The sequence below is a fragment of the Budorcas taxicolor genome, chromosome 8 (genome assembly GCF_023091745.1).
Source record: "Budorcas taxicolor isolate Tak-1 chromosome 8, Takin1.1, whole genome shotgun sequence".
Lineage (NCBI taxonomy): Eukaryota > Metazoa > Chordata > Mammalia > Artiodactyla > Bovidae > Budorcas > Budorcas taxicolor.
Window position 1 is genome coordinate 72297789 of NC_068917.1, and position 23778 is coordinate 72321566.

At 38.3% G+C, this 23778-nt stretch overlaps 1 protein-coding gene across 1 annotated transcript in view; it reads left to right on the top strand.

The window, feature by feature from the left end:
- The first annotated feature begins 553 nt into the window (after positions 1-553).
- PIWIL2 (piwi like RNA-mediated gene silencing 2) overlaps positions 554-23778 on the top strand; it is a 63223-nt gene continuing 39998 nt past the window's right edge. The window contains exons 1-9 of the mRNA XM_052645068.1: positions 554-745; positions 2459-2546; positions 2692-2830; positions 3329-3523; positions 4155-4265; positions 6343-6460; positions 6915-7039; positions 7893-7973; positions 8255-8368. Coding sequence (XP_052501028.1) covers positions 554-745; positions 2459-2546; positions 2692-2830; positions 3329-3523; positions 4155-4265; positions 6343-6460; positions 6915-7039; positions 7893-7973; positions 8255-8368 — 1163 coding nt within the window. The remainder of the gene's footprint in view (positions 746-2458; positions 2547-2691; positions 2831-3328; positions 3524-4154; positions 4266-6342; positions 6461-6914; positions 7040-7892; positions 7974-8254; positions 8369-23778) is intronic.

Below are 23778 nucleotides of genomic sequence, written 5' to 3' on the forward strand. Positions count from 1 at the left end.
GAAAGGAATTGGATAAAAATTCAGAGAAGCATACTAAGGAATCAAGGAGGAGATGGAATAGTTTACTATGAAAATAGACTGGAAAAAAGATTAGGTCACTGGTAGAGATGCCCCAAATAAAGCAAAACATAAATATTTATTGACAGAAAATTTTTGTGATATGTTAACTATATACTTACTTATAAAGCAAAATCATGCTCATACGTAAAAAATACTTTCTTCCCCAACTGGTAGTTAACTTGCAGGACTGAGTTCTCAAAGAAGCTTTTTGGGTAGAAAATATGAGTAAAATTAGGAGGGTTTGACCTTTAAGAGATTGCTGATTGAGAGTATTTAGAACATTCTGGGCTAAATAGAAACTTTTGAATATAATGTATTGTGAATATAATATAGGAGTATCATTGGTATGATCCAAAGTAGCTTTTTTTTCTTTTAATGCTTTGTGAGTCTGTTGTGAAGGAAAAGGAAACCCTTTGGGAATCATTTAAACTATAAAATTATGGCAGGTAATTAACAAGGACAGATTGACACTCATGTCCTCTGCAGCCTTACAATGGATCCTGTCCGACCACGCTTCAGGGGCCTGTCTCCCATGCACCCATCTCAGTCTGTGCGGATGCCAGGCTCTTGGCCACAAGCTCCAAAACCTTTGGACACAGCTCTGAGCAGGGCAGGACCTACAGGCAGAGGCCATGTGTTTGGAAAGCAAAAGGAGCCGAGTCCACAGAGTGGGCCAGTGCAAAAGGTAAGACCATATCTGTATACATAGTAGCAGCATGCAGCTTATCACTAGAATAAATAATGGGTTTCAAGGTACATAGGAAACTGGGAAGCCCTGTATGAAAGCAGGGGTTGTTTTTATTTCCCCCTTTAACAAGTAGTTTCATCTTCTAGGAATATATTTCAAGTTCTTGAATTGCAGGTCTAGAAAAAGTGCCTAATAATGAATGTTAGATGGACTTGGGTAAATGGCTTAGTTTTCTGGCTTCTAAAAGTATAAATATGTACATACATACATGAATGGTTTAGAGATACAGCCTTTAGTGTTTAGATTTTCACGACTCTGTGGTATTAGCAGCCACTGTTGCCGCTAAGGTCATAATTGTTAAGAATAGTTCCTTTCAGAAGGCTCTGTGCCCAAATTTTAAAGAAAAAAATGATCTGCGGCTATTGTTACTGCTGTGTATATACTTACATGGATGTGCATTCTTAATCTCCTGATTGTATAGTAATTGTTAAAATGGTTTTTGTCTGTAATTAACAAATTTCAAAGAATAGAGAGTTAGATATAGGAAGAACCTAATAATGCAGTTTGACCATGTTAAGTAGTGTTGGCCGTGTTAGATATAACGTTCTATAAAAAGAAACACTGATGACAGTAATCCTGTGTTTTCACTCAGATGGATTGCTTGAGTCTATATGTGGCAACTCTGATTGGTGTAACAGTAGTAAACTTCCAAGACTGCCACAGGAAAACAGTAACAAGTGTTGTTGAGGATTGTTTAAAACAAAAAAAAGCCCCAAGACTTCTGATACCCTTAAATGACATGTTTTTTGGGAAAATTTATTAGCTGGTATGCTTGTGCCCTCTTACATTAGGTGTACAGGAAATGAACTAGAAAAGTAGTTCTGTTGCATTTGGAATACTTATATTAAATCATGTACTATCAGTTCAGTTCAGTCGCTCAGTCCTGTCCAGCTCTTTGTGACCCTGTGGACTGTAGCACACCAGGCTTCCCTGTCCATCACGAACTGCTGGAGCTTACTCAAACTCTGTCCATCGAGTCGGTGATGCCATCCAACCATCTCTTCCTCTGTCATCCCCTTCTCCTCCTGGCTTCAGTCTTTCTCAGTGTCAGGGTCTTTTCTGATGAGTCAGTTCTTCACATCGGTTGGCCAAAGTATGCTGCTGCTGCTGCTGCTGCTAAGTCGCTTCAGTTGTGTCTGACTCTGTGCGACCCCATAGACGGCAGGCTCCCCTGTCCCTGGGATTCTCCAGGCAAGAACACTGGAGTGGGTTGCCATTTCCTTCTCCAATGCATGAAAGTGTAAAGTGAAAGTGAAGTTGCTCAGTCGTGTCTGACTCTTAGTGACCACATGGACTGCAGCCTACCAGGCTCCTCCGCTCATGGGATTTTCCAGGCAACAGTACTGGAGTGGGTTGCCATTGCCTTCTCTGAGTATGAACTATATTTATGCTTAAAAACCTAATCTGAACTATGTTTATAAATCATGAACTATATTTATGTTTAAAAGCCAAAGATGACATAGTTATAAGTATTCTTCAAACCATAAGGATTTAAACAATTTTTATGAGGTATTTTTATCCTTTATTCTTGACATTTATAGAATTTAAGTGGATAATTTTTATTATTTACCAAGGTTTGAAGAAAATCAACAATATTTCTGGCCTTTTAAACTGTATCTTATAATAACATTATTCTTTGACTTTCTGTAGGAGTCTGTGGGTTTAGTCTCAATGTTCCGAGGGCTGGGCCTTGAAACAGCATCCCAGACCCCTCTGAAACGGGAGATGCCTCCTTTAGGTATGTGGAAAACTAACTTGAGAAAATGTGATGTTGTGTATCATTGCTTTGTTCTTAAATTAACACAGTTTATCTTCAAAAAAAATACTGTATTTTACAAAATGTTCAGCTCACAGTTACAGCTGGGATCTGACTTTTCCTTTAGGTAGAGGCATTTTAGGTCTAGGCTTACCTACCAGTATGGCATGCAAGGTCAAAGAAGAACCCCATCCCACTTTTCTGGATCCTTCAGTGTTGGCAGCTGGGGATAGCAAGATGGCAGAGGCCTCCGTTGGTTGGAATAGGTGGGTAAAGTTGCCTCCTTGGGTAGCTATCAAATTTAGATGAAATATCTCCAAGTCCAAAGAGAAACTCTAAAGTGGGTTATATTGTCTCACAAGGAAACAGTGCATGGTTTCATGATAAGAGTGGGCATTTTCCAAAAGTAGTCAGTAACTACTGACCCAGTCAGTCTTCGGACAAGGTAAAAGCAGTTTTCCACAGCACAGTTCACCACCCCGTTTGCCCTCTTAAGGAGTCATACTGATGGTGCTGATTCTTTATCCCAGGTGGGTCAGACTTCCACCTCAATTTTTGCTATGGAAGTTGGCCCTCAGAGTCCATTTAATAGTAATTGATGAGTGAGTCTTGTTGGCATATTGGATTCAGAGAGAATCCCAATACTTGGGTCCCTTTTGCTGACACCTCCAGGGAAAGAATGAGATTTGAGCACTCATTTAGTTGGGAGCATAGATAGAAGCATGACAAAGAAAGTCCTGAAATGTCTCTTTTCAATGATTCAGGATGCTCAGAAGAGGGAATTTGGATGCATCTTTGTCACCAGTGGGAAGAGCAGCTGGTGGTTTAGGCAGAGGAATATACAAGGCTCCTGGTGCTCTCAGCCTGCCTTATCAGGATCCTGCCCAGCTCTCACCTCTGCCCCAGGCCCCACTATACTCCCTTAATACTCCTCCACTTGGGACTGCAGAGCGCAAGAAGTAAGTTGGGAGTGCTGCCTTCCTGCTTGGGGATGATGTGGTGGAGGCCTTCTCATAGGATTGCACATTCTGTTCTCTCATAGGATTGCACACTGTTCTCTCATAGGATTGCACACCCTCTCCTGTTGTGTCTAAAGTCCTCCCTTGTGGTAGGCACCACAGGGTTGTTTGTTTTGTTTTTTGCCAGTGGGGAGAATGACAGAAAGTGGACAATTCCTGATGAGGTGAAATGGGGTTAGTCCTGATGATATAGATCAATCAACTCATGACTTTGCATTTCCTTCCCAGTTCATACATAGATAATTCCTTGTCATGTTGTACATAAGGAAATTATCTGGGAAATACATTGCAGCTGTTCATTTTTCTCTATAGAACTAATTCTTATATTCTTAGTTAGCTGGCCTAGTTATTCCAGGACAAATAGGGTAACCTTGCTGCTCTAATTAGAAATTGCAAGAATTCTCCTTCTTTCTTTCAAAGCTTCTTTTGTATGTCTTGAGGACCTGTGTACCTATAAAATACTACTTCCCCCAATCTATCTGTCTTTCTTTGCTGCTTTGTATTTTTGTGGCATGGACTGTTCGTCTTTGGTATCTGTGGGTGCTTTTATTTTTTTATTTTTATTTTCTAGAGAGCTTTTTGTGAAGCAAGGATCAAAGGGAACACCTCAATCTTTGGGATTGAACCTTATCAAAATACAGTGTCATAATGAAGCAGTTTATCAATATCATGTGACTTTCAGGTATTCAAAGCTTCCCCCCACCCTGTATTGTTTACTTCTTAGAGAACAGTAAAGAAATAATGCAATAGGAATAACTGAATTGTTTTCCTGTATAATTCTTGATGCATTTACCCCCCCTACAGAACTTCAAATGCTCAAATCCTTGCAGTAAGTTTGACATTAACTTTTCTGTGTGTCTGTTTAGCTGTATTACCAATCCAGATTTTAACTTAATAGGCGCAATTTTATGCATGAGGTTAGAAGTGGATTTTCTTTGAAGTTCATGAAACTTAGGTTCAGGGCCTTTTACTTGCATGGTACTCAGTCGTATTGGACTCTTTGCGACCCTATGGGCTGTAGGACTGTAGCCCACCAGGCTTCTCTGTCCATGGGATTTACCCGGCAAGAATACTGGTATGGTTGCCATGCTCTCCTCCAGGGGATCTTTCCAACCAACGATCGAACTTCTGTCTCTCAGGTCTCCTGCATTGGCAGGCATATTCTTTACCAGAGGCCCTACCTGGGAAGCCCCTTTACTTGCATAGACCCCTTCATAACCTTTTAACTTATCTTGTATTTGTATTCCTTTTCCTTAATGTTATTAGGGAAAAAAATAGATTAAAAGGACAAAGGGGAGCGTGGGCCATGAGAAATAGCCAGTGAATTAGCCACTTATTTTAAAAGTTTGTAAGATGATTGAGAGATGAAATGCTAATTAGAGAGGGTAGCCGGATTGCTTTAAATATTTCTGTGAGGTAAGAAACCAGAGCTGAGCATGTATGACGAGAGAAGGAGCCAAGAAACTGGGTGAAATTGAACTCACAGGAGGAGAAGGTAGTAAGAATGGGCCTGTTCTGGAACGTAAGGAACAGAGATGGGTGTTAATGTGAGGAAAGTGGACTGACAGCTGTTCCTGAAACAGGAACTGGTGTGTGACTCCTCGTGGATCTGTGCGTTGACCAGGCTGTGGAGACAACGTGGATTCTATACATTTTGAGATTGTAGTTGTGGACCTTTGAAGCTACAATGTGATGAGAATGCCAGGCCTTTGAGAGAATACCGAGAGGATGCACTACAGTGACTGGTCATCCTGTGGATTCCTTGACATGATAGGGCTCTAAAAAGACTAACTCAAAAGTTGTCTGGGGCATAACGCCTTGTGTATATTAATATATGATTTTTTATGAAGAAGCGTTTTGAAATGTGATGTTAGCATGTGAGTGCTTAGTTTTGGCAATGACTGTACTGGATTACCACCTGAACTTTTTGTAGTTTTTATCTTTCTTCACATACTTGAACATGTTTGACCCTTTTTAGCCTTCGATTTGTTTACATTTCGAAGTTGTAGGATAAGGTTGTGCATTACTGTAATCTAATGGGAAAATCATTGTACAAAATAGCTGTTGGAATTTTTCAAAACTAAGATTTATGCCAATGAATTGATAAAAAGTTGAAATTGTTGAGTGAAAAATGGTTAGACTAAAATACTGTTTTTTAAAAATATATTTTTTAAAAAGTGTGTATTTCTACAGATGTTGGATCAGGGATTAGCAGACTATGGCAAGACTGCCGGGGAAATCTGACCCACTGCCTATTTCTGTAATTAAGTGTTGCTAGAACATAGCCTTGCTTATTGGTTTACTTCACGTGGTCTATAAGGCTTTCGTGCTATGTTAGCAGAGATGAGTAGTTACAGAAGAAACCATATGGCCTGTAAAACCTTTCTGTAGAAGTTGTTTGGCCCTCTGGTCTAAACTCTCAAAGAATGTACCCCAACATGCTAAGGCAGTTATGTTTGAGTGAGGATTGTCTTTATTTTAAGTGGGTTTTGGGTCAGAGTTCTTTTTTTTTTTGGTGGGAATTTTTATTTATTTATTTATTTAATTAATTTATTTATTTTACGTTACAATATTGTATTGGTTTTGCCAAACATTGACTTGAATCCGCCGTGTGTTCCCCATCCTTTTAATAAGATAGATATATTTGAATTATTTAGTATGACCACTAGATGGAGCAGTAGTCACAAGTGACTCTCTAATAAACCTACTGCCCTACTGTAAAGTCATACTGAAGTAAAATCCTCTTTATTATTTTCTAGCCCCGACGTGGAGTGCAAAAGCATGAGGTTTGGCATGTTGAAGGACCATCAAGCTGTCACCGGAAATGTCACTGCTTTTGATGGATCCATTCTCTATCTACCTGTTAGACTTCAGCAAGTGAGAACAAATAGGAAATGCATTTTGGGACGAAGCCAGAGTGGTGGGAAATCATAGTGTCCCTGAACATTTGAGTTGTACTTTCCTATTGTGAGAGTGAGGGCTGACTTCTCTACAATCAAGAAACTGCAAACTGAGAAACTTTTTATATATGAGTTCTTTCTAGTTCCTTCTTTCTTTAAGAGGAGTGGTTGGAAGCCTTTGACCTCAGTGACAAAGAATACTATAAGATTTCAAAATCATGAGGCTCTATTGCTAGTTCTCCATTGGGTGTCTCTTACCAAATCCTCTTGTAAATCCTGCTTGTCTTGCTGTGATTTGTCTAGTGTGGACAGCAAAGTAACAGAAAAAAATAAAACATGATTAAGATACGTTAGTGTTCTAGAACACAAGTTGGATTAGATTAGGGCTTGGTAATGGCATTTCTTTTTACATACATGTGTTTATTTGTTAGGTTCTTGAGTTAAAGAGTCAAAGGAAAACTGACAGTGCTGAGATCACCATTAAGATTCAGTTGACAAAGATCCTGGAGCCCTGTTCTGATTTGTGCATTCCCTTCTACAATGTTGTATTCCGTCGGTGAGCAATGGCTGAAGTCTTATTTTCTTTAACCTCAGTCTTTGTAACAGAGCTCTTCAGGAGCCTTGGATGGTATTAAAACTACAGTGTATATATAGAGAGTTTGGAAATATTTAATAAATAAATGCATGACATTAAAGGCTAACTTATCTTGGGTGATTGGACAGATTTGGGTATATGAAAGTAGGTCTTAGGTGGTTGGCTAGAGGAAGATGGGTTCCTTTGATTCATTCAGGAACTTTAAAAGCAAATGTTGATGGTGTATATTTAATGATGTTACATTCAACACCGTGATGGGTCTACATGAAGAGGTAGTATGTAAAAATTTTTGCTAGAATTTCTCTCGGTCCTTTGAAGGTTTGGATATAGACAGCTCATAATTTTTTATTTTTACTCTTCTGAAAACTCTCAAATTTTCATGAAACTGTTATTCCCAAACCACTTCTTTTATAAAACACAAAACCTGATTTCTACTTAGTAAGCTGAACTGCTAGGAACAAACATAACTTCCTGTGCCAGACTGATATTCACAAATTTAGAAATGGACTCTCTTGTACTATTTTTAGTTAATAGGGTAAAGTAATGTAAATTGAGCTTGGGAAGTCAACTTGATTTTTGGTTACCTAGTTAGGAGAAAAAGCTGCAATCATTTGCATATACAGTGAGATAAATGCTTTGGTAATTTTTATTTTCCTTTTGTTAAGAGTGTTCTGTACATAAATGCTATATTGTGTAAAAAGCATCAGCCTTTCTCCCCTTTTAGGCTTCCAAAGGAAAATGTAACTAAGAGCACTTGAACTTATTTATTTTTAAATCTTCTACTAGAAAACTCATTCCTTGCTCTTTATTTCAGGGTAATGAAACTTTTAGATATGAAGCTTGTGGGAAGAAACTTCTATGACCCTACAAGTGCTATGGTACTGCAGCAGCACAGGTTGGTGGTGGTTTCTTCTTCCTTCAAAACGTTTTGAATGTTCTACAAAGAAAATTTTCATTGCAATCACTGTATCAGTTTTTTATGATAGCAGGTACAATTCGTGAGTTAATTAAGTGTTTTATTAAGTTCATAGTGATGCTGACTTCATTTGTTTCCTATTGCTTTCTCATTGTTATTGGGGAGGGGCAGTATCTGCCCAAAGTATTGCCTCAAATGAGGGCATGGAAATATCTGTGGTTCTTTTAGCATCCCGGGGTAAAGGCCGTCTGTGTCTTTAGATTGCAGATCTGGCCGGGCTATGCAGCTAGCATCCGGAGGACAGATGGAGGTCTTTTCCTGCTAGCGGATGTCTCCCATAAGGTCATTCGGAATGATTCTGTGCTGGACATCATGTGAGTGGATGGATGGGGGGAGTCTGCCTTTAACAAGTTAACCATTTTCTGAGAAGTTCAGTAGTAGCTGCTAATATATACACATTTAGCCAATTGTTCTTTTTGGGTTTTAAATTGTAGAACAGATTAAAGATATTGAATGGATGTGCTCTTTCCTTGAGTCCTACCAAGATAGAAATCTGAATAGAGACCTGCTGTGCTTAGACTGAGGAGGAATGTATCTGAGTCTCTGGTTGAGAAGACTTGGTGTAATATACACACACCCTGAGTTTTTGTTTGAAAGTATTACTCTAGTAAATAGTTACTGTAGTAAATACAGATGTGTACAATTTATAATGGCTATATGAAATCTTATACATAAATCTGTGTGCATCTATAATTTTTTTTAAATTTGGGTACCTAGAAGTGGAATTACTTAATGGAAAGGCCAAACACTTTAGACTTGAACTATTTACTATAATATATTTAAATACATATTGATTGATTAGCCTCTAGAAAACTTACATTATTTTCTCACCAGCTATGTATAACTGCTAGGCTTATCAGGCTCATGAATCTTTGCTTATTGGATAAATTCATTCATTCCGTCAACATGGATTTATAGAGCTCCAGTTTGTGCCAGAGTTTTGGGACTTTGCAAAGTCCCAAACCAAACAGAGATCCCTCTTCTTATGGAGTTTGCATTGTAGTCAGGTGAGATAAATAGTAAATAAAAAACATGATAAGTAAATTGTGTAGTGTACTAGAAATGATGCAAGCTGCAGAAGAAAAAATAGGTGGAACACAGGGTAGGAGAGATCAGGAGTCTGTGGGATGAGGTACATTGGGATAGAGAGCTGTCATTTTAAGTGGCATGTCAAGCTCAATTGAACCAACACTTGGAACAGGTGAGGGAGTTAACCAGGTGAACATACAGGCTAAGGGCATTCTTGTTAGAGGGACAGCTGAGGTACAGACTTAAGTTAGAAGAATGCCTGGCTCTTCAAGAAGCACCAGAGAAACCAGGTTGGCTAGAACCGAGCGAGTGAGGTGAGAGCAGTGGGAAGATGGAGTAGATGGAGGGACTGAGGATGTAGAGCTTGGTAAGTCTGTTGTGATTTTCACTTTTACTGTGGGCGAAACATAGGGCTTATAGCCAGGAGTGGCACGGTGTGACTTGAGTTGTGAAAGGATTCCTCTCCTTACTGCTTGGCGAATAGGCTTGGTGGGATCGGGTCAAAGTGGGGAACTAGCCAGAAAGCTCCTGTCCTAATCAGTGGGGAGGTGGGCGTGGCAGCGTGGTGGCAGCGAGCAGTGGCTGGCCCCTGGATAGGATCTGAAAGCTGCACCCAGGCCATTTCCCAGCGGGATGTGGGCTGTGAGAGCAAGGGAGACAATGACTTGGATTTTCTTGAATGAATTTGTAATGGTTTATTCTGTCTCTTCTAGACTCTGTCTTCATGGTGGGGACAATGTTTCTTTTTCTCACATGGCACACCCAGACTGAGTTTATTCCTAGACTGTAGTGTTTAGGAAAGTTTGTTAAATAAAAATAGATGTCTTTGAATTCACTGTTTTTCTTTATGATTTCTGTCTTTGTTTCTCTGCTTAGAAAGGTCCGAAAAAGTGAAAGTGTTAGTTGCTAAGTCATGTCCGACTCTTTGTAACCGCCTAGGCTGTAGCCCACCAGGCTCTTCTGTCCATGGAATTCTCCAGGCAAGAATACTGGAGTGATTGCCATTTCCTTCTCCAGGGGATCTTCCTGACCCAGGGATGGAACCCAGGTCTACTACTTGCTCTATTTTTATTTCCAATGTTTTAAACCTTCTGGAACTTATCTTGGTATGATGTTAGGATTATCACAATTGTTTTGGTACTGTTAAACGATATACTGAAAAACATTTTGTATTTTAAGTATTTCTATTGATGAATCAACTATCAGTGTTACTTTTTTTTAAGGTATTACTTTTTTTTTATCTTTAGTTTTTAGCAGTTTCGCTATGGAGGTATACCTCATTTATTGTGCAATACATTATAGTGTTCTACAAAATGAAAGTTTTGTGGCAATCCTTCATCAAAAAAGTATGGGCACCATGATTATATTTGTTATGATGATCTTTAGTGTTACTGTTACAGAAAGAGTACAACTTGCTGAAGGCTCAGATGATGGTTAGCATTTTTTAGCAATAGTCTTTTTTAATTAATATGTGTCACATTTTTAGACATAATGCTGTTGCATACTTAATGGACTGTACTATAGTATAAACTCAACTTTATTATGCACTGTGCTGTGCTCACTCAGTCATGTCTAACTCGCTGCTACCCCTTGACTAGAGCCTGCCAGGCTCCTCTCCGTGGGATTTCTCAGGCAAGAATACTGGAATGGGTTGCCATTCGCTTCTCCAGGGGACCTTCCCTACCAGGGATTGAGCCTTCATATCCTGCATTGGCAGGCGGGTTCTTTACCACAGAGCTACCTGGAAAGCCCTTTATATGCATTGAGCTGTGCTGTGCTTAGTTGCTCATTCGTGTCCAACTCTTTGCAACCCCATGGACTATCGCCTCCAGGCTCCTCTGTCCATGGGGATTCTCCAGGCAAGAATACTGGAGCAGGTTGCCATTTCTTCCTCCAGGGAATCTTCCCAACCCAGGGATCGAACCCAGGTTTTCCGGATTGCAAGTGGCTTCTTTACTACCTGAGCCACTAGGGAAACCTTATATGCACTAGGCAGCCAAAAATTTTGTGTGACTTGCTTTATTGTAGCCATCTTGAACTTAATTGCAGTGTCTCCAAGGAATACCTGTAATGTGTCTATATGTGGTTTCCCAGTATTTCTACTGCTTAGCCCTCACCTGGAGTGTGGGCTGGATTTATTGACCTCCTCCTTTTTTTTTGCAATGCTGGATCTTGGTTGTGGTGTGTGAGCTCTTCATTGCGTTGCCTGGGCTTTCTCTAGTTGTGCAGGAGTGTCTCTGGTTGCAGCGCAGGGGCTATTTGTTGTAGTGTGCGGGCTTCTCTTCTTGTGGCTTGCAGACTTAGCTTCTCGACATGTGGGATCTTAGTTCCCTGAACAGGGATTGAGCCTGTGTCCCGTGCATTGAAAAGTGGATTCTCTACCACTGGACCACCATGGAAGTCCCTGACTTATTTCTAATGAATGAAAAGTGGCAACAAACAGCCCAATCAAAAAAATGGGCAGAAGACCTAAATAGACATTTCTCCAAAGAAGGCATACAGATGGCCAACAGATACAAGAAAAGATGCTCAGAATCACTAATCATTAGAGAAATGCAATCAGAACTACAATGAAATATCACCTCACTCTGGTCAGAGTGATCATCATCAAGAATTCTACAAATAATAAATGCTGGAAATGGTGTGGAGCAAAAGGCACCCTCCTGTACATTGTTGGTGGGATTTAGTGTAGCCACAATGGAGAGTATGGAGGTTCCTTAAAAAACTAAAAATAAAGCTATCATATGATCCAGCAATTCCATTCCTGGGCACACATCAAGAGAAAACTCTTTAATTTGAAACGACACACCTACTCCAATGTTCATAGCAGCACTGTTGACAGTGGATGACACACGGAAACAACTTAGATATCCATTGACAGATAAATGGATAAAGATGATACAGTATATGTATGTATACAGTGGAGCGTTCAGTTCAGTTCAGTTCAGTCGCTCAGTCGTATCCGACTCTTTGCGACCCCATGAATCGCAGCACACCAGGCCTCCCTGTCCATCACCAACTCCCGGAGTTCACTCAGACTCACGTCCATCGAGTTAGTGATGCCATCCAGCCATCTCATCCTCTGTCGTCCCCTTCTCCTCCTGCCCCCAATCCCTCCCAGCATCAGAGTCTTTTCCAGTGAGTCAACTCTTCGCATGAGGTGGCCAAAGTACTGGAGTTTCAGCTTTAGCATCATTCCTTCCAAGGAAATCCCAGGGCTGATCTCCTTCAGAATGGACTGGTTGGATCTCCTTGCAGTCCAAGGGACTCTCAAGAGTCTTCTCCAACACCACAGTTCAAAAGCATCAATTCTTCTGGGCTCAGCTTTCTTCACAGTCCAACTCTCACATCCATACATGACCACAGGAAAAACCATAGCCTTGACTAGACGGACCTTAATCGGCAAAGTAATGTCTCTGCTTTTGAATATGCTGTCTAGGTTGGTCATTACTCATCCATAAAAAAGAATGAAATAATGCCACTTGTAATGACATGGATGGACCTTGAGATTATATTAAATGGAGTAAGTTAGAGAAAGACAAATACATGGTGTGACTTACACGTGAAATATTAAAAAAAAAAGTTACAAATGAACTTACTTACAAACCGGAAAGAGATTCATAGACATAGAAAACAAACTTATGGTAACCAAAGGGGAAAAGGGGGAAGGATAAATTAGGAGTTTAAAATTATCATATACATAATACTATTTACAAAATAAACAACAAAGATCTTCTGTATATCACAGGGAACTATATTCAATATCTTATAATAATTTGTAATAGAAAAGAATCTGAAAAAGAGTACATATATATGTATAATTGAATCACTTTGCTATACACCTGAAACTAACACAACATTGTAAATCAACTGTACTTCAATGAAAAAAGAATATGGCAGAAGGGATCAGATAGAATATCACTTTAAAAAAATTGAGATGTAGTTGTCATATAATGTGTTTTAATTTCAAGTGTACTGCATAATGATATATGTAAATATTGTGAAATGGTCACCACAGTAAGTCACTGAGTCTCGTTAGCATCCGTTACCAGACAGTTGCGAGTTTTTTTCTTGTGGTGAAAACTTTTTAAGATTTGAAAGCAGCTTTTAAATACACAGTGTACTATTATTAACTATAGTCACCATGTTGTATATTACATTCCTAGGACATATTTATTTTATAACTGGGAATTTGTATCTTTTGCCTGTCTTCACCCATTTCACCTATTTCCTGTCCCCTGCCTCTGGCAACCACCAGCCTGTTCTCTGTACGGATGATTGAAGGTTTGGTTCCTTCCTTCCTCCCTCCCTCCTTTCCTTCCATTTCATACATACATAAAATCATATAATATTTGTATTTCTTTGTCTGATTTATTTCTCTTAGTGTCATACCCTCAAGGTCCATCCATGTTGTCCCAAATAGCAGGATTTCCTTCTTTATAGCTGAGTAATACTGCATTGTATGTTCACGTGTGTGTGTGTTTAAATAATATGGTTTCTTTTTCCATTCATCTGTTTGTGGACACTTAAGATGCTTCCACATCTTGGTTTTTGTAAATAATACTGCAGCAAACATGGGAATGCATGTATCTTTTTTGAGTTGGTGTTTTTATCTCCTTCAGATAAATACCCAGAAGTGGAATTGCTGAATCGTATGGTGATTCTATTTTTAGTTTTTTGAGGAACCTCCATACTGTTTTTCAGTGGCTGCACTAATTTACATTGCCTCCCAAGTGTATAAGGGTTCCCTTTTCACCACATCCTCACCAATACTTACTTCTCATATTTTTGATAATAGCCATTCTAACAGATGTGAAGTGATCTCATTGTGGTTTTGATTTGCATTTTCTTGATGAGTAATCGTGTGAGCACCTTTTCATGTACCTGTTGACCATTTGTATGCTTTCTTTGGAAAAATAGCTCCTCAAATCCTTTGCCCATTCTTTAATTATACTGTTTTCTTTTTTGTTGTTGTTGAGTTGTGTGAGTTTATTACATGTTTTGGATATTAACCCCATATCAGGTATGTCACCTGCAAATATTCTCTCGCATTCTATAAGTTGTCTTTTCATTTTGTTGATGGTTTCCTTTGCTGTGCAGAAGCTTTTTGGTTTGTTGTAGTCCCACTTGTTAATTTTGCCTTTGTTGCCTTTGCTTTTGATGTCAGTGGATGTCACTTCTGAGGTGAAATATAAAAAGACTATGGCATCTGTCTTGGGTACTCTCTCTTGCTGTCTTGGGTCACTTACCCTGGGGAAACCAGCTGCCAGGTTGTGGAGCAGCCCAGTGAAGTGAACTCAGAATCAGAGCCTTCTTTGGTTGAGCTTTGAGATGTCTGTAGCCCTGGTTGACACCTTGCTTGCAGCCTTGTGAAATACCCTGAACCAGAGACACTCAACTAAGCCACACCCAAATTACTGACCCTTTGAAACCATGAGGTAATAAATACATGTGATCCTTTTTAACAGATTTATTAAGACATGATTCATACAACATTCAGTACCTATTTTAACTGTGGCTTAATAAGTCACATAGTTGTACATCCATCAGTACAATCAACTGTAGAACATTTTCATGGCCTCAGAAAGAAATCCTGCACCTCTTAGCTGTCACTTCTCAATTCCTTCATCTTCCCCCAGACCTCGGCAACCACTAATATACTTTGTATATCTATAGATTGACCTATTCTGGACATTTTATAAAAATAGGGTCATGTAATATATGTGCAATAATTTTTGACTTGGCATGGTTTTAAGGTTCATCCATGATGTGATATGTATCGGTACTTCATTACTTTGCAGTGGCTGAATAATATTCCATTGTATTGATATATATCTTATTTTGTTTTATACATTCGTTTAGAGACAGACATTAGAGTTTTCGCTAGAGAACTATTGCAGATAACACTGCTATGAACATTCAGGCACAAGTGTTTCCTGTGGACTTATGTTTAAATTTTTTTTCTGTGAATACCTGTGAGTAGAACTGCTGGACCATATGTTAATTTTATGTTTCACCATTTGAGGAACTACTAGACTATTTTCCAAGAGTGACTACCATTTTACATTCTCATCAGCAGTGTGTGAGGGTTGTGATTTGTCCATATCCTCACCAACATGTATTATCTGTGTTTATGATTCTCATCATTCAAGTGGTTGGAAATGGTGTAGTTTTGATTTGCATTTCACTGATGATTAATGATACAGAAAATCTGTTGCTGTGCTTATTGGCCATATGTATATCTTCTTTGAAGAAACGTCTGTTCAGATACTCTGCCTGCTTTTTAAATGGAATCATTTGTCTTTTTACTATTAAGTTGCAGGATTTCTTTATATATGCAAGGTGCAAGTCTATCAGAGCCATGATTTGGAAATTTTTTCTTATTCTGTAGGTTTTCTTTACTTTCTTGAAGTACAAAAGTCTTTGAAGCACAAAAGTTTTCAATTTCTTGAAGTCCAGTTTATCTGTTTTTCCTTTTGCTGCTTCTGTTCCTGTATCATGTAAAAATCCATTGCAAAAATCTGAGGTCATATAGATTTACCCCTCTGTTTTCTTCGAATAGTTGTATAGTTTTAGCTCTTACATTTAGGTTTTGAATAAAATTTTCAGTATGGTATGAGGTAGGTGTCCAACTTCATTCTTTTGCATGAAGATATCCAGTTATTTCAGTACCATTTATTTAAAAAACTGATCTTTCCTCCATTGAATGTTCTTGGCATCCTTGTTTAAAATCAGTTCCACACATGGATTTATTTCTGGACTCTCAGTTCTGTACCATTGGTCTATGACTGTCTTTTTTTTTTTTTTTAATGACTGTCTTTAATTCAGTGCCACACTGTCTTATTACTGTAACTTTGTGTTAAGTCTTGAAATTGGGAAATGTGAGTCTTTTAACCTTGTTCTTTTTTAAGATTTCTTGTGATAGTTCTGGATCTCCTGCACTTCATATAAATTTTAGAATCAGCTTGTCAAATTCTACCAGTATATCAACTGGGATTCTGATAGGGATATGTTGAATCAGATTGATTTGAAGAGTATTACCATCTGAACAATATTGTCTTCTGATCTAGGAACACAAGAGCTTTTCCACTTAGTTAGATCTTTAATTTCTTTCAACAGTGTTTTGTAGTTTTCAGAGTGTAATCAGTTCAGTCGCTCAGTCATGTCCAACTCTTTGCAACCCCATGAACTTCAGCACTCCAGGCCTCCCTGTCCATCACCAACTCCCGGAGTTTACCCAAACTCATGTCCATTGAGTCGCTGATGCCATCCAACCATCTTATCCTCTGTCATCCCCTTCTCCTCCTGCCTTCAATCTTTCCCAACATCAGGGTCTTTTCACATGAGTCACCTCTTCGCATCAGGTGGCCAAAGTATTGGAGTTTCAGCTTTAGCATCAGTCCTTCCAATGAACACCCAGGACTAGTCTCCTTTAGGGTAGACTGGTTGGATCTCCTTGCAGTCCAAGGGATTCTCAAGAGTCTTCTCCAACACCACAGTTCAAAAGCATCAATTCTTCAGCGCTCAGCTTTCTTTATTGTCCAACTCTCACATCCATACATGACCACTGGAAAAACCATAGCCTTGACTAGACAGACCTTTGTTGGCAAAGTAACATCTCTGCTTTTTAATATGCTATCTAGGTTGGTCATAACTTTCCTTCCAAGGAGTGATCATCATCTAATTTCATGGCTGCAGTCACCATCTGCAGTGATTTTGAGTGTATTTTGCAGTGATTTTTGAGTGTAAGTATTTTGAGTAATTTTGCAGTGATTCAGAGTGTAAGTTTCACGTTTATTCCTAAGTACAGATATTTTAGTCTTTTTAATGATTTTATAAATTGAATTTTTAAATTGCAGTTTTGGAATGTTCTTTGTAAGTATATAGAGGCACAGTTGATTTTTGTATACTGATCCTGTATCCTACAGCCCCTTTGAACTCATTTATCTTATTAATTTTCTTTACATATATCTCAAAGTCTTCTATATAAGAGACCATATAATGTGAAAATAGAGATATTTTTACTTCTTCCTTTCCAATATGGATGTCTTTTATTTTTTTTCTTGCTCAGTTGCCCTGCCAGGACCTCTAGTACAATGCTGAACAAAAGTGGTGAGAGTGGATATCTTTTCCTGTTCTGATTTTAGGGGGGAAGACATCCAGTCTTTTACCATTAAGTACAGTGTTAATTACAGGTTTTGAAGATGCCCTTTGTCATGTTGAGGAAGTTCTCTTTTATTCTTAGTTTGTTGAATATTTTTTATCATGAAAGGCTATTGGATTTTGTTGACTGCTTTTCGTGTGTCTGTAGAGATGATCACTTTAAAAGTTCTGATTTTTAAATTGATTTTTGGATGTTAAATTGACTATACATTGCTGGAATCTACTTGGTCATATCGTGTAATTCTTTTCTTATGTTGCTGGATTTGGTTTCCTTGTAGTTTGTCAGGAATTTCTGTGTCTGTATTCATAAGAGATACTGATCTGTACTTTTCTTGTGATGCCTTTGTCTGGTTTTGTTATTGAGTAGTATTGACCTTATAGAAAGAAATGGGACGTATTCTCTCCCTGTTCTGTTTTTTTTTTTTTTTTTTTGAAGAGTTGTAAAGGATAAGCATTCAGTTTTCTTTGAATGCTTCATAGAAATTTAACAGTGGAGCCATCTGGGCTTGAATTTTTCTTTGTGTTCAGTTTTTAAATTACTAATTTATTGTATTGTTAGAGGTTTCTTCATGTTTTTATTTTATTCCTGGGTTAGTTTGTGGCTTTCTAGAAATTTATCCATTTCATTTAAGGGGATCTAATTTGTTGACATACTGCTAATAAGTGTTCTCTTATAATCCTTTTTGCTTCTGTGAGGCCAGTAGTGAAGTCCCCTGTTTTATTCCTGATTTTAGCAGTCTGGTCTCTTTGTTTTCATCGGTGGTCTAGCTAAAGGATTATCAATGTTGTTGTTGTTGATATCCCTGTTTCACTACTTTTCACTCTTAAATTTATTATTTCCTTCCTTCTGCTTACTTTATTTCTAAATTAAAAAAAAAAAACTTGCTGACTTGCTGGTTTATTATAAACCGTGCAAACTTAGAAATAATCAAATGGAAGAGCAGTTTAGGGCAATAGAGGATAGGGCACACTCTCCAGGCAAACCCACCCTCCCAGCATGTCCATGAGTTCATCAAACCTGGGTCTCCTGCAGGCAGTCTTGTGCGTTGCAGGCAGATTCTTTACCAACTGAACCGCCAAGGAAGCCCCTACCAGTCTAGAACCTCCCTCAGACGTATCCGAGGTTTTTATGGAGGCTCCATTATGTAGGCATTATTGATTAGACTATTTGTCTTTGGCGGTCAAGTTCAATCTGCAGCCCCTCTCTCCTTCCCAGAAATGGAAGGGTGGGGCTGAAAGTTCCAACCCTCTAGATATGCCTTGGACTTTCTTGGGATCAACCCCAATCCTGAAGCTACTCATGGGCTCTCTGTCCCTTGTCATCTAATTTTCCACTTGTTTCAGGTTTAACTTGCTCTTGTTTTTCCATTGTCTCAAGGTAGAAGAGTTATTTGAGATATTTCTTCTTTTTAATACAGGCATTTATAGCTATAAATTCCCTTCTAAATATTGCTTTGGCTGTATCCCATAAGTTTGATTATGTTGTGTTTTCATTTTCGTCGAACTCAAAGTATTTTCTGATTTCCCTTGTAATGTCTTGTTTGACCCATTGATTATCTAGGATAATATGTTCTTTAATTTCCATGTTTTGTGTATTTCCCAAATTTCTTTCTGTCATTTCTTTCTAATTTCATTCTCTGGTGGCTAGAGGACTTATGTATTTTTATCCTTTTATATTTATTGAGGTTTGTTTTATGAGTTAGCTTATGATCTATACTGGAGAAAGTCACATGTGCACTTTGGGCATTTTATTTTATTTTATTTTATTTATTTATTTTTTTTTCTGATGCATGGGCATTTTAACTTTAACTCAAAAATTTTTTTCCCCCGTTTACCAAGGAAACGGCAAGATTAGGATAGTAGTGTGTCTTTTATATCAAAAGCAGGGAGACATTGAGACTTTGACATTAGCAAACCCATGACAAACAAGAAAAAGAAGCACTAAGGTCATTGAAGGATGTGTGTTTGTGAACCATATCTCAGGTTCCAACTGCAGATAGGAAGGGGCCATGAGATCAGTGACCCAACTATCATTGACCCTGGAATTTGAACTAAACAAACAAAGTGACCTTCTTTTACAAATTGACAAGGCAGGGAATGGCTTCATGACTTTTGAGAAATTGCTTTTTTACAAATTGGTCACTGATCTAGTGGGCCTCCAGCCATAATGTTCAGGTGTAGATCGGCTTGGTTTCAAGATTTATCTGGCTTATGCCTCTGTCCATTTATTATAGAACACTCCCTCGTACATTGAACAGAGACACGGAAGTCCAGGAGAAAACAAAAACAAATGAAAGAAGACTATGCATATTGACACGTAATAGCAAAAGCAAAATAAGCAAGAATAGTCAACTTAATATCAAAAATATTTTCAAGTAGTATATCTTCAAAACAGAAAGCCTAAAGACCTTGTACAAAGACCTCAGTCTAATTGTATACCAGATAATGCAGTTGTAAACTGAAAGGCCGATGTTATTAAAGCAATTGGAGTCTAATGAAACTAGTCAGACCTCAGCTGGTTTTGGGATTTCCTGTCTTGGCAGCAGACCTGAAGGATAAGTGGAGTTAAGCATGGGGGGCCGAGTGAGTGCATCTGTTGGTTTGAGACTGCCTGGAATGTTGGCTGGGGAAGAGTTTTCACAGTTATCTTGGTGAGACTTCCAGAATTGTCAAAGGATGATGAGATCCTGGTGAGACTTCCAGAATTGTCAAAGGATGATGAGATCAGTCAAAGCTGATTTTCTGCTTACACCAGTAAGAAACTGTTGATCTCATATAGAGTACTGTATTTGAGAAGCATGTAGTTTAGGACTGCAGACTTGCAGCCGACCAAGTAGGTCAACATTGTCTGTAAAAGCACTGTTGCTCAGGTAAGAGTTTTGTTGATTGATTGAACCAACTCAATTTTTAAAAAGGAAAAGAAAAATATGGATAGAATAATTTCCTAACCATTTAAATAATTAAATTCTTAAGGGATGCTTATTGGACTGTCATTCCTTCATTTCCCCGGTAGCTCAGACAGTAAAGTGTCTGCCTACAATCTCTGGGTCGGAAAGATCTCCTGGAGAAGGAAGTGGCAACCCACTCCAGTATTCTTGCCTGGAAAATCCCATGGACAAAGGAGCCTGGTAGGCTACTGTCCATGGGGTCACAAAGAGTTGGACACGACTGAGCAACTTCACTTCACTTCACTCCCTCATTTCCGGAAACGGGGGTGACAGTGGTTGGGTTGGCTTGCAAAAGTGTGTTTTCTGAAGTGAGTTGATATAATTAAGCAGGTTTAAAATTGGTTCTTATGATTACTTGTTGAGGAGGGCATGGCAGCCCACTCCAGTATTCTTGCGTGGAGAATCCCATGGACAGAGGAGCCTGGCAAACTACAGTCCATGGGGTCGCAAAGAGTCAGACACAACTGAGGGACTAAGCACAGCAAATGACTACTTGTTACCATGACTACAGAACAATCCATTGTTTCTGAAGTTACTGGAGATATTTTTAATTCCCAGGAGTATAAGACTGTCTATGTTTTCATCCAGTTGTATTGTTTAATTTTTTACATAATTTTAAATTCATAAAGAATTTAATTATTTAAGTGATTAGGAAATTATTCTATCCATATTTTTCTTTTCTTTTTTAAAAATTGAAGTATAGTTACTTACAGTAGTTTCAGGTATATAGCGTAGTGATTCTTTTTTTGCAGTTATAAACATACCCCATTATAAGTTATCACAAGATATTAGATATAATTCCCTGTGCTATACCTTAAATCTTTGTTGCTTACCTGTTATCTGTCTAGTTGTTTGTATCTGTTGACCCCGTACTCCTAATTTGTTCCTCTCCCTCTCTCTCCCCTTTGATAATCGAAAGTTTGTTTTCTATGTCTGTGAGTCTGTTTCTGTTTTGTATATGGATTCCTTTGTATATTTTTTTAGAGTCCACATATAATTGATATTATATAATATTTGTCTTTCTTTGTCTGATTTACTTCAGTAAGTATAATATTCTGTAGGTGCATCCATGTTGCTGCAGATATCAATATTTCATTATTTTTTAATGGTTGACTATTTTTTCATTGTGTATATATATATATATATATATACACTGTATCTTCTTAAACTAATCATCTGTTGATGAGAATTTGGGTTGATTCCAAGTCCTGACTGTTGTCAATAGTGCTGCTATGAACAGTGGGGGGTACATGTATCTTTTTGAATTACAGTGTTTGTTTTTTTCTTGATAAATACCCAGGAGTGGAATTGCCAGATCATATGGTAGCTCTGTTTTTAGTATTTTAAGGAGCCTCCATATTGTTTTGCATAGTGGAGAACCACTTTACATTCCCTTTAGCAGTGTAAAGGAGGGTGTCTTTTTCTTCACATTTGTAGACTTTTTGATGCTGGCCATTCTGACTGGAGTAAGGTGATACCTTATTGTAATTTTGATTTGCATTTCTCTAATAATTAGCGATTTTGAACATCTTTTCATGTGTCTGTTGAGCATCTGTATGTCTTCTTTGAGGAAATGTCTATTTAGACCTTCTCCCCATTTTTTGAATGAGTTGTTTATTTTATTCATATTGAGTTCTGTGAGCTGTTTGTATATTTTAGAAATTAATCTTTTATCAGTAGCATTGTTTGGATATATTTTTTTTCCCATTCTGTAGGTTATCTGTCTGTATTGTTGATGGTTTCGTTTGCTGTGCAAAAGCATTTAAATTTGATTAGGTCCTGTTTTGTTTTTGGTTTTTTTGCTTTTATTTATTTTTGCCTTGGGAGAGTGATCTAAGAAAATACTGCTACAATTTATGTCAAAGAAAGTTTCACCTGTGTTCTCTTCTAGGCGTTTTATGGTGTCATGTCTTACATTTAGATCTGTAAACCATTTTGAGTTTATTAAAATTTGTATATTGTGTGAGGGAATGTTCTAATTTCATTGTTTTCTGTGTAACTGTTCAGCTTTCCCCAACATCACTGTTGAAGAGACTGTCTTTTCTCCATTGTATATTCTTGCCTTCTTTGTCATAGATTAATTGCCTCTAGCTGCATAGGTTTATTTCTGGGCTCTCTGATCTATGTTTATTGATACAGTCTTTTTTTGTGCCAGTATCACACTGTTTTGACTGCTGTAGATTTGTGTTTAGCCTCAAGTCTGAGAGAGTGATACCCCATCTTAATCTTTTTTTCTCAGGATTGCTTGGGTGATTCGGGGTCTTTTGTGGTTTCATATAAGGTTTAGGATTATTTGTTCTGTTTCTGTGAAAAATGTGTATTTTGATAGGAATTGCATAATCTATAGTTTGCTTTGAGTAGTATGGCCATTTTAACAAGAAACTTGTCCATTTCTTATGGATGGTCCCATTTGTTGGCATATGGCGTTAATATTCCCTTATGATTTTGCATATGTATGTGGTGTTGGTTGTTATTTCTCATTCTTCATTTTGTATTGTGTTTATTTGGGTCCTCTCTTCTTGGTGAGCCTGGCTAAGAGTTTGTTGATTTTGTTTATCTTTTCGAAAACAAACAGCTCTTGGTTTTATTAATCTGTTGTGTTTTTTTAATCTCTGTTTCTTCTCTGATCTTTATTATTTTCTTTCTTCCACTGACTTTGGGCTTTGTTTGCTCTTCTTTTTCTAGTCCTTTTAGGTCATAGGTTAGGTTGTTTGAGATTTTTCTTGTTTCCTGAGAAAGACCTGTATCACTATGAACTTCCCTCTTAGACCTGCATTTGTATTTCATTGTTATATTTTCATTTATTTCTGTCCATTTTTTTCTTTTGGCTGCACTGGGTCTTTATTGCTGTGCACAGGCTTTCTCTAGATGCAGTGAGCAGGGGCTGCTTTTGTTGTGCAGGGGCTACTCTTCATTGTGACTCATGGGCTTCTCATTGTGGTAGCTTCTCTTGTTGAAGGACTCTAGGCACACAGGCTTCTCTAGTTGCAGCACATGGGCTCAGTAATTGCAGCGTGCAGGCACTAGAGGGCATGGGCTTTAGTTGCCCAAGGCGTGTGAAGTCCTCCGGAACCGGGTATCAAACCCTGCATTGCCAGGCCAATTCCTAACCACGGGGGAAGTCCTGTCCTTTTTTTAATGATATATATTTTTTCTCACTAATTTGAAATGCCACTAGTAATTACTGTATATGCAATCCTAATCTGTAGTTCAGTCTAGTTCTGGATCTTTTACTCTGTTTCTTTTTTCAGATCTGTTAAAGACACAACTGACATTCAGTAAACCGCACACATTTAAAGTCTATACTTTATAGAGCTCTGCTCAACGTTATGTGGCGGCTTGGATGGGAGGCAGGTTTGAGGGAGAATGGATACTTGTATATATGTATGACTGTGCCCCTTTGCTGTTCCCGAGAAACTATCACAGTATTGTTTGTTAATCAGCTATGTGTGTGTGTACTAAGTTGTTTCAGTTGTGTCTGACTCTTTGCGACCCTATGGACCATAGCTCACCAGGCTCCTCTGCCCATGGGATTCTCCAAACAAGAATACTGGAGTGGATTGCCATGCTCTTCTTCAGGGGAT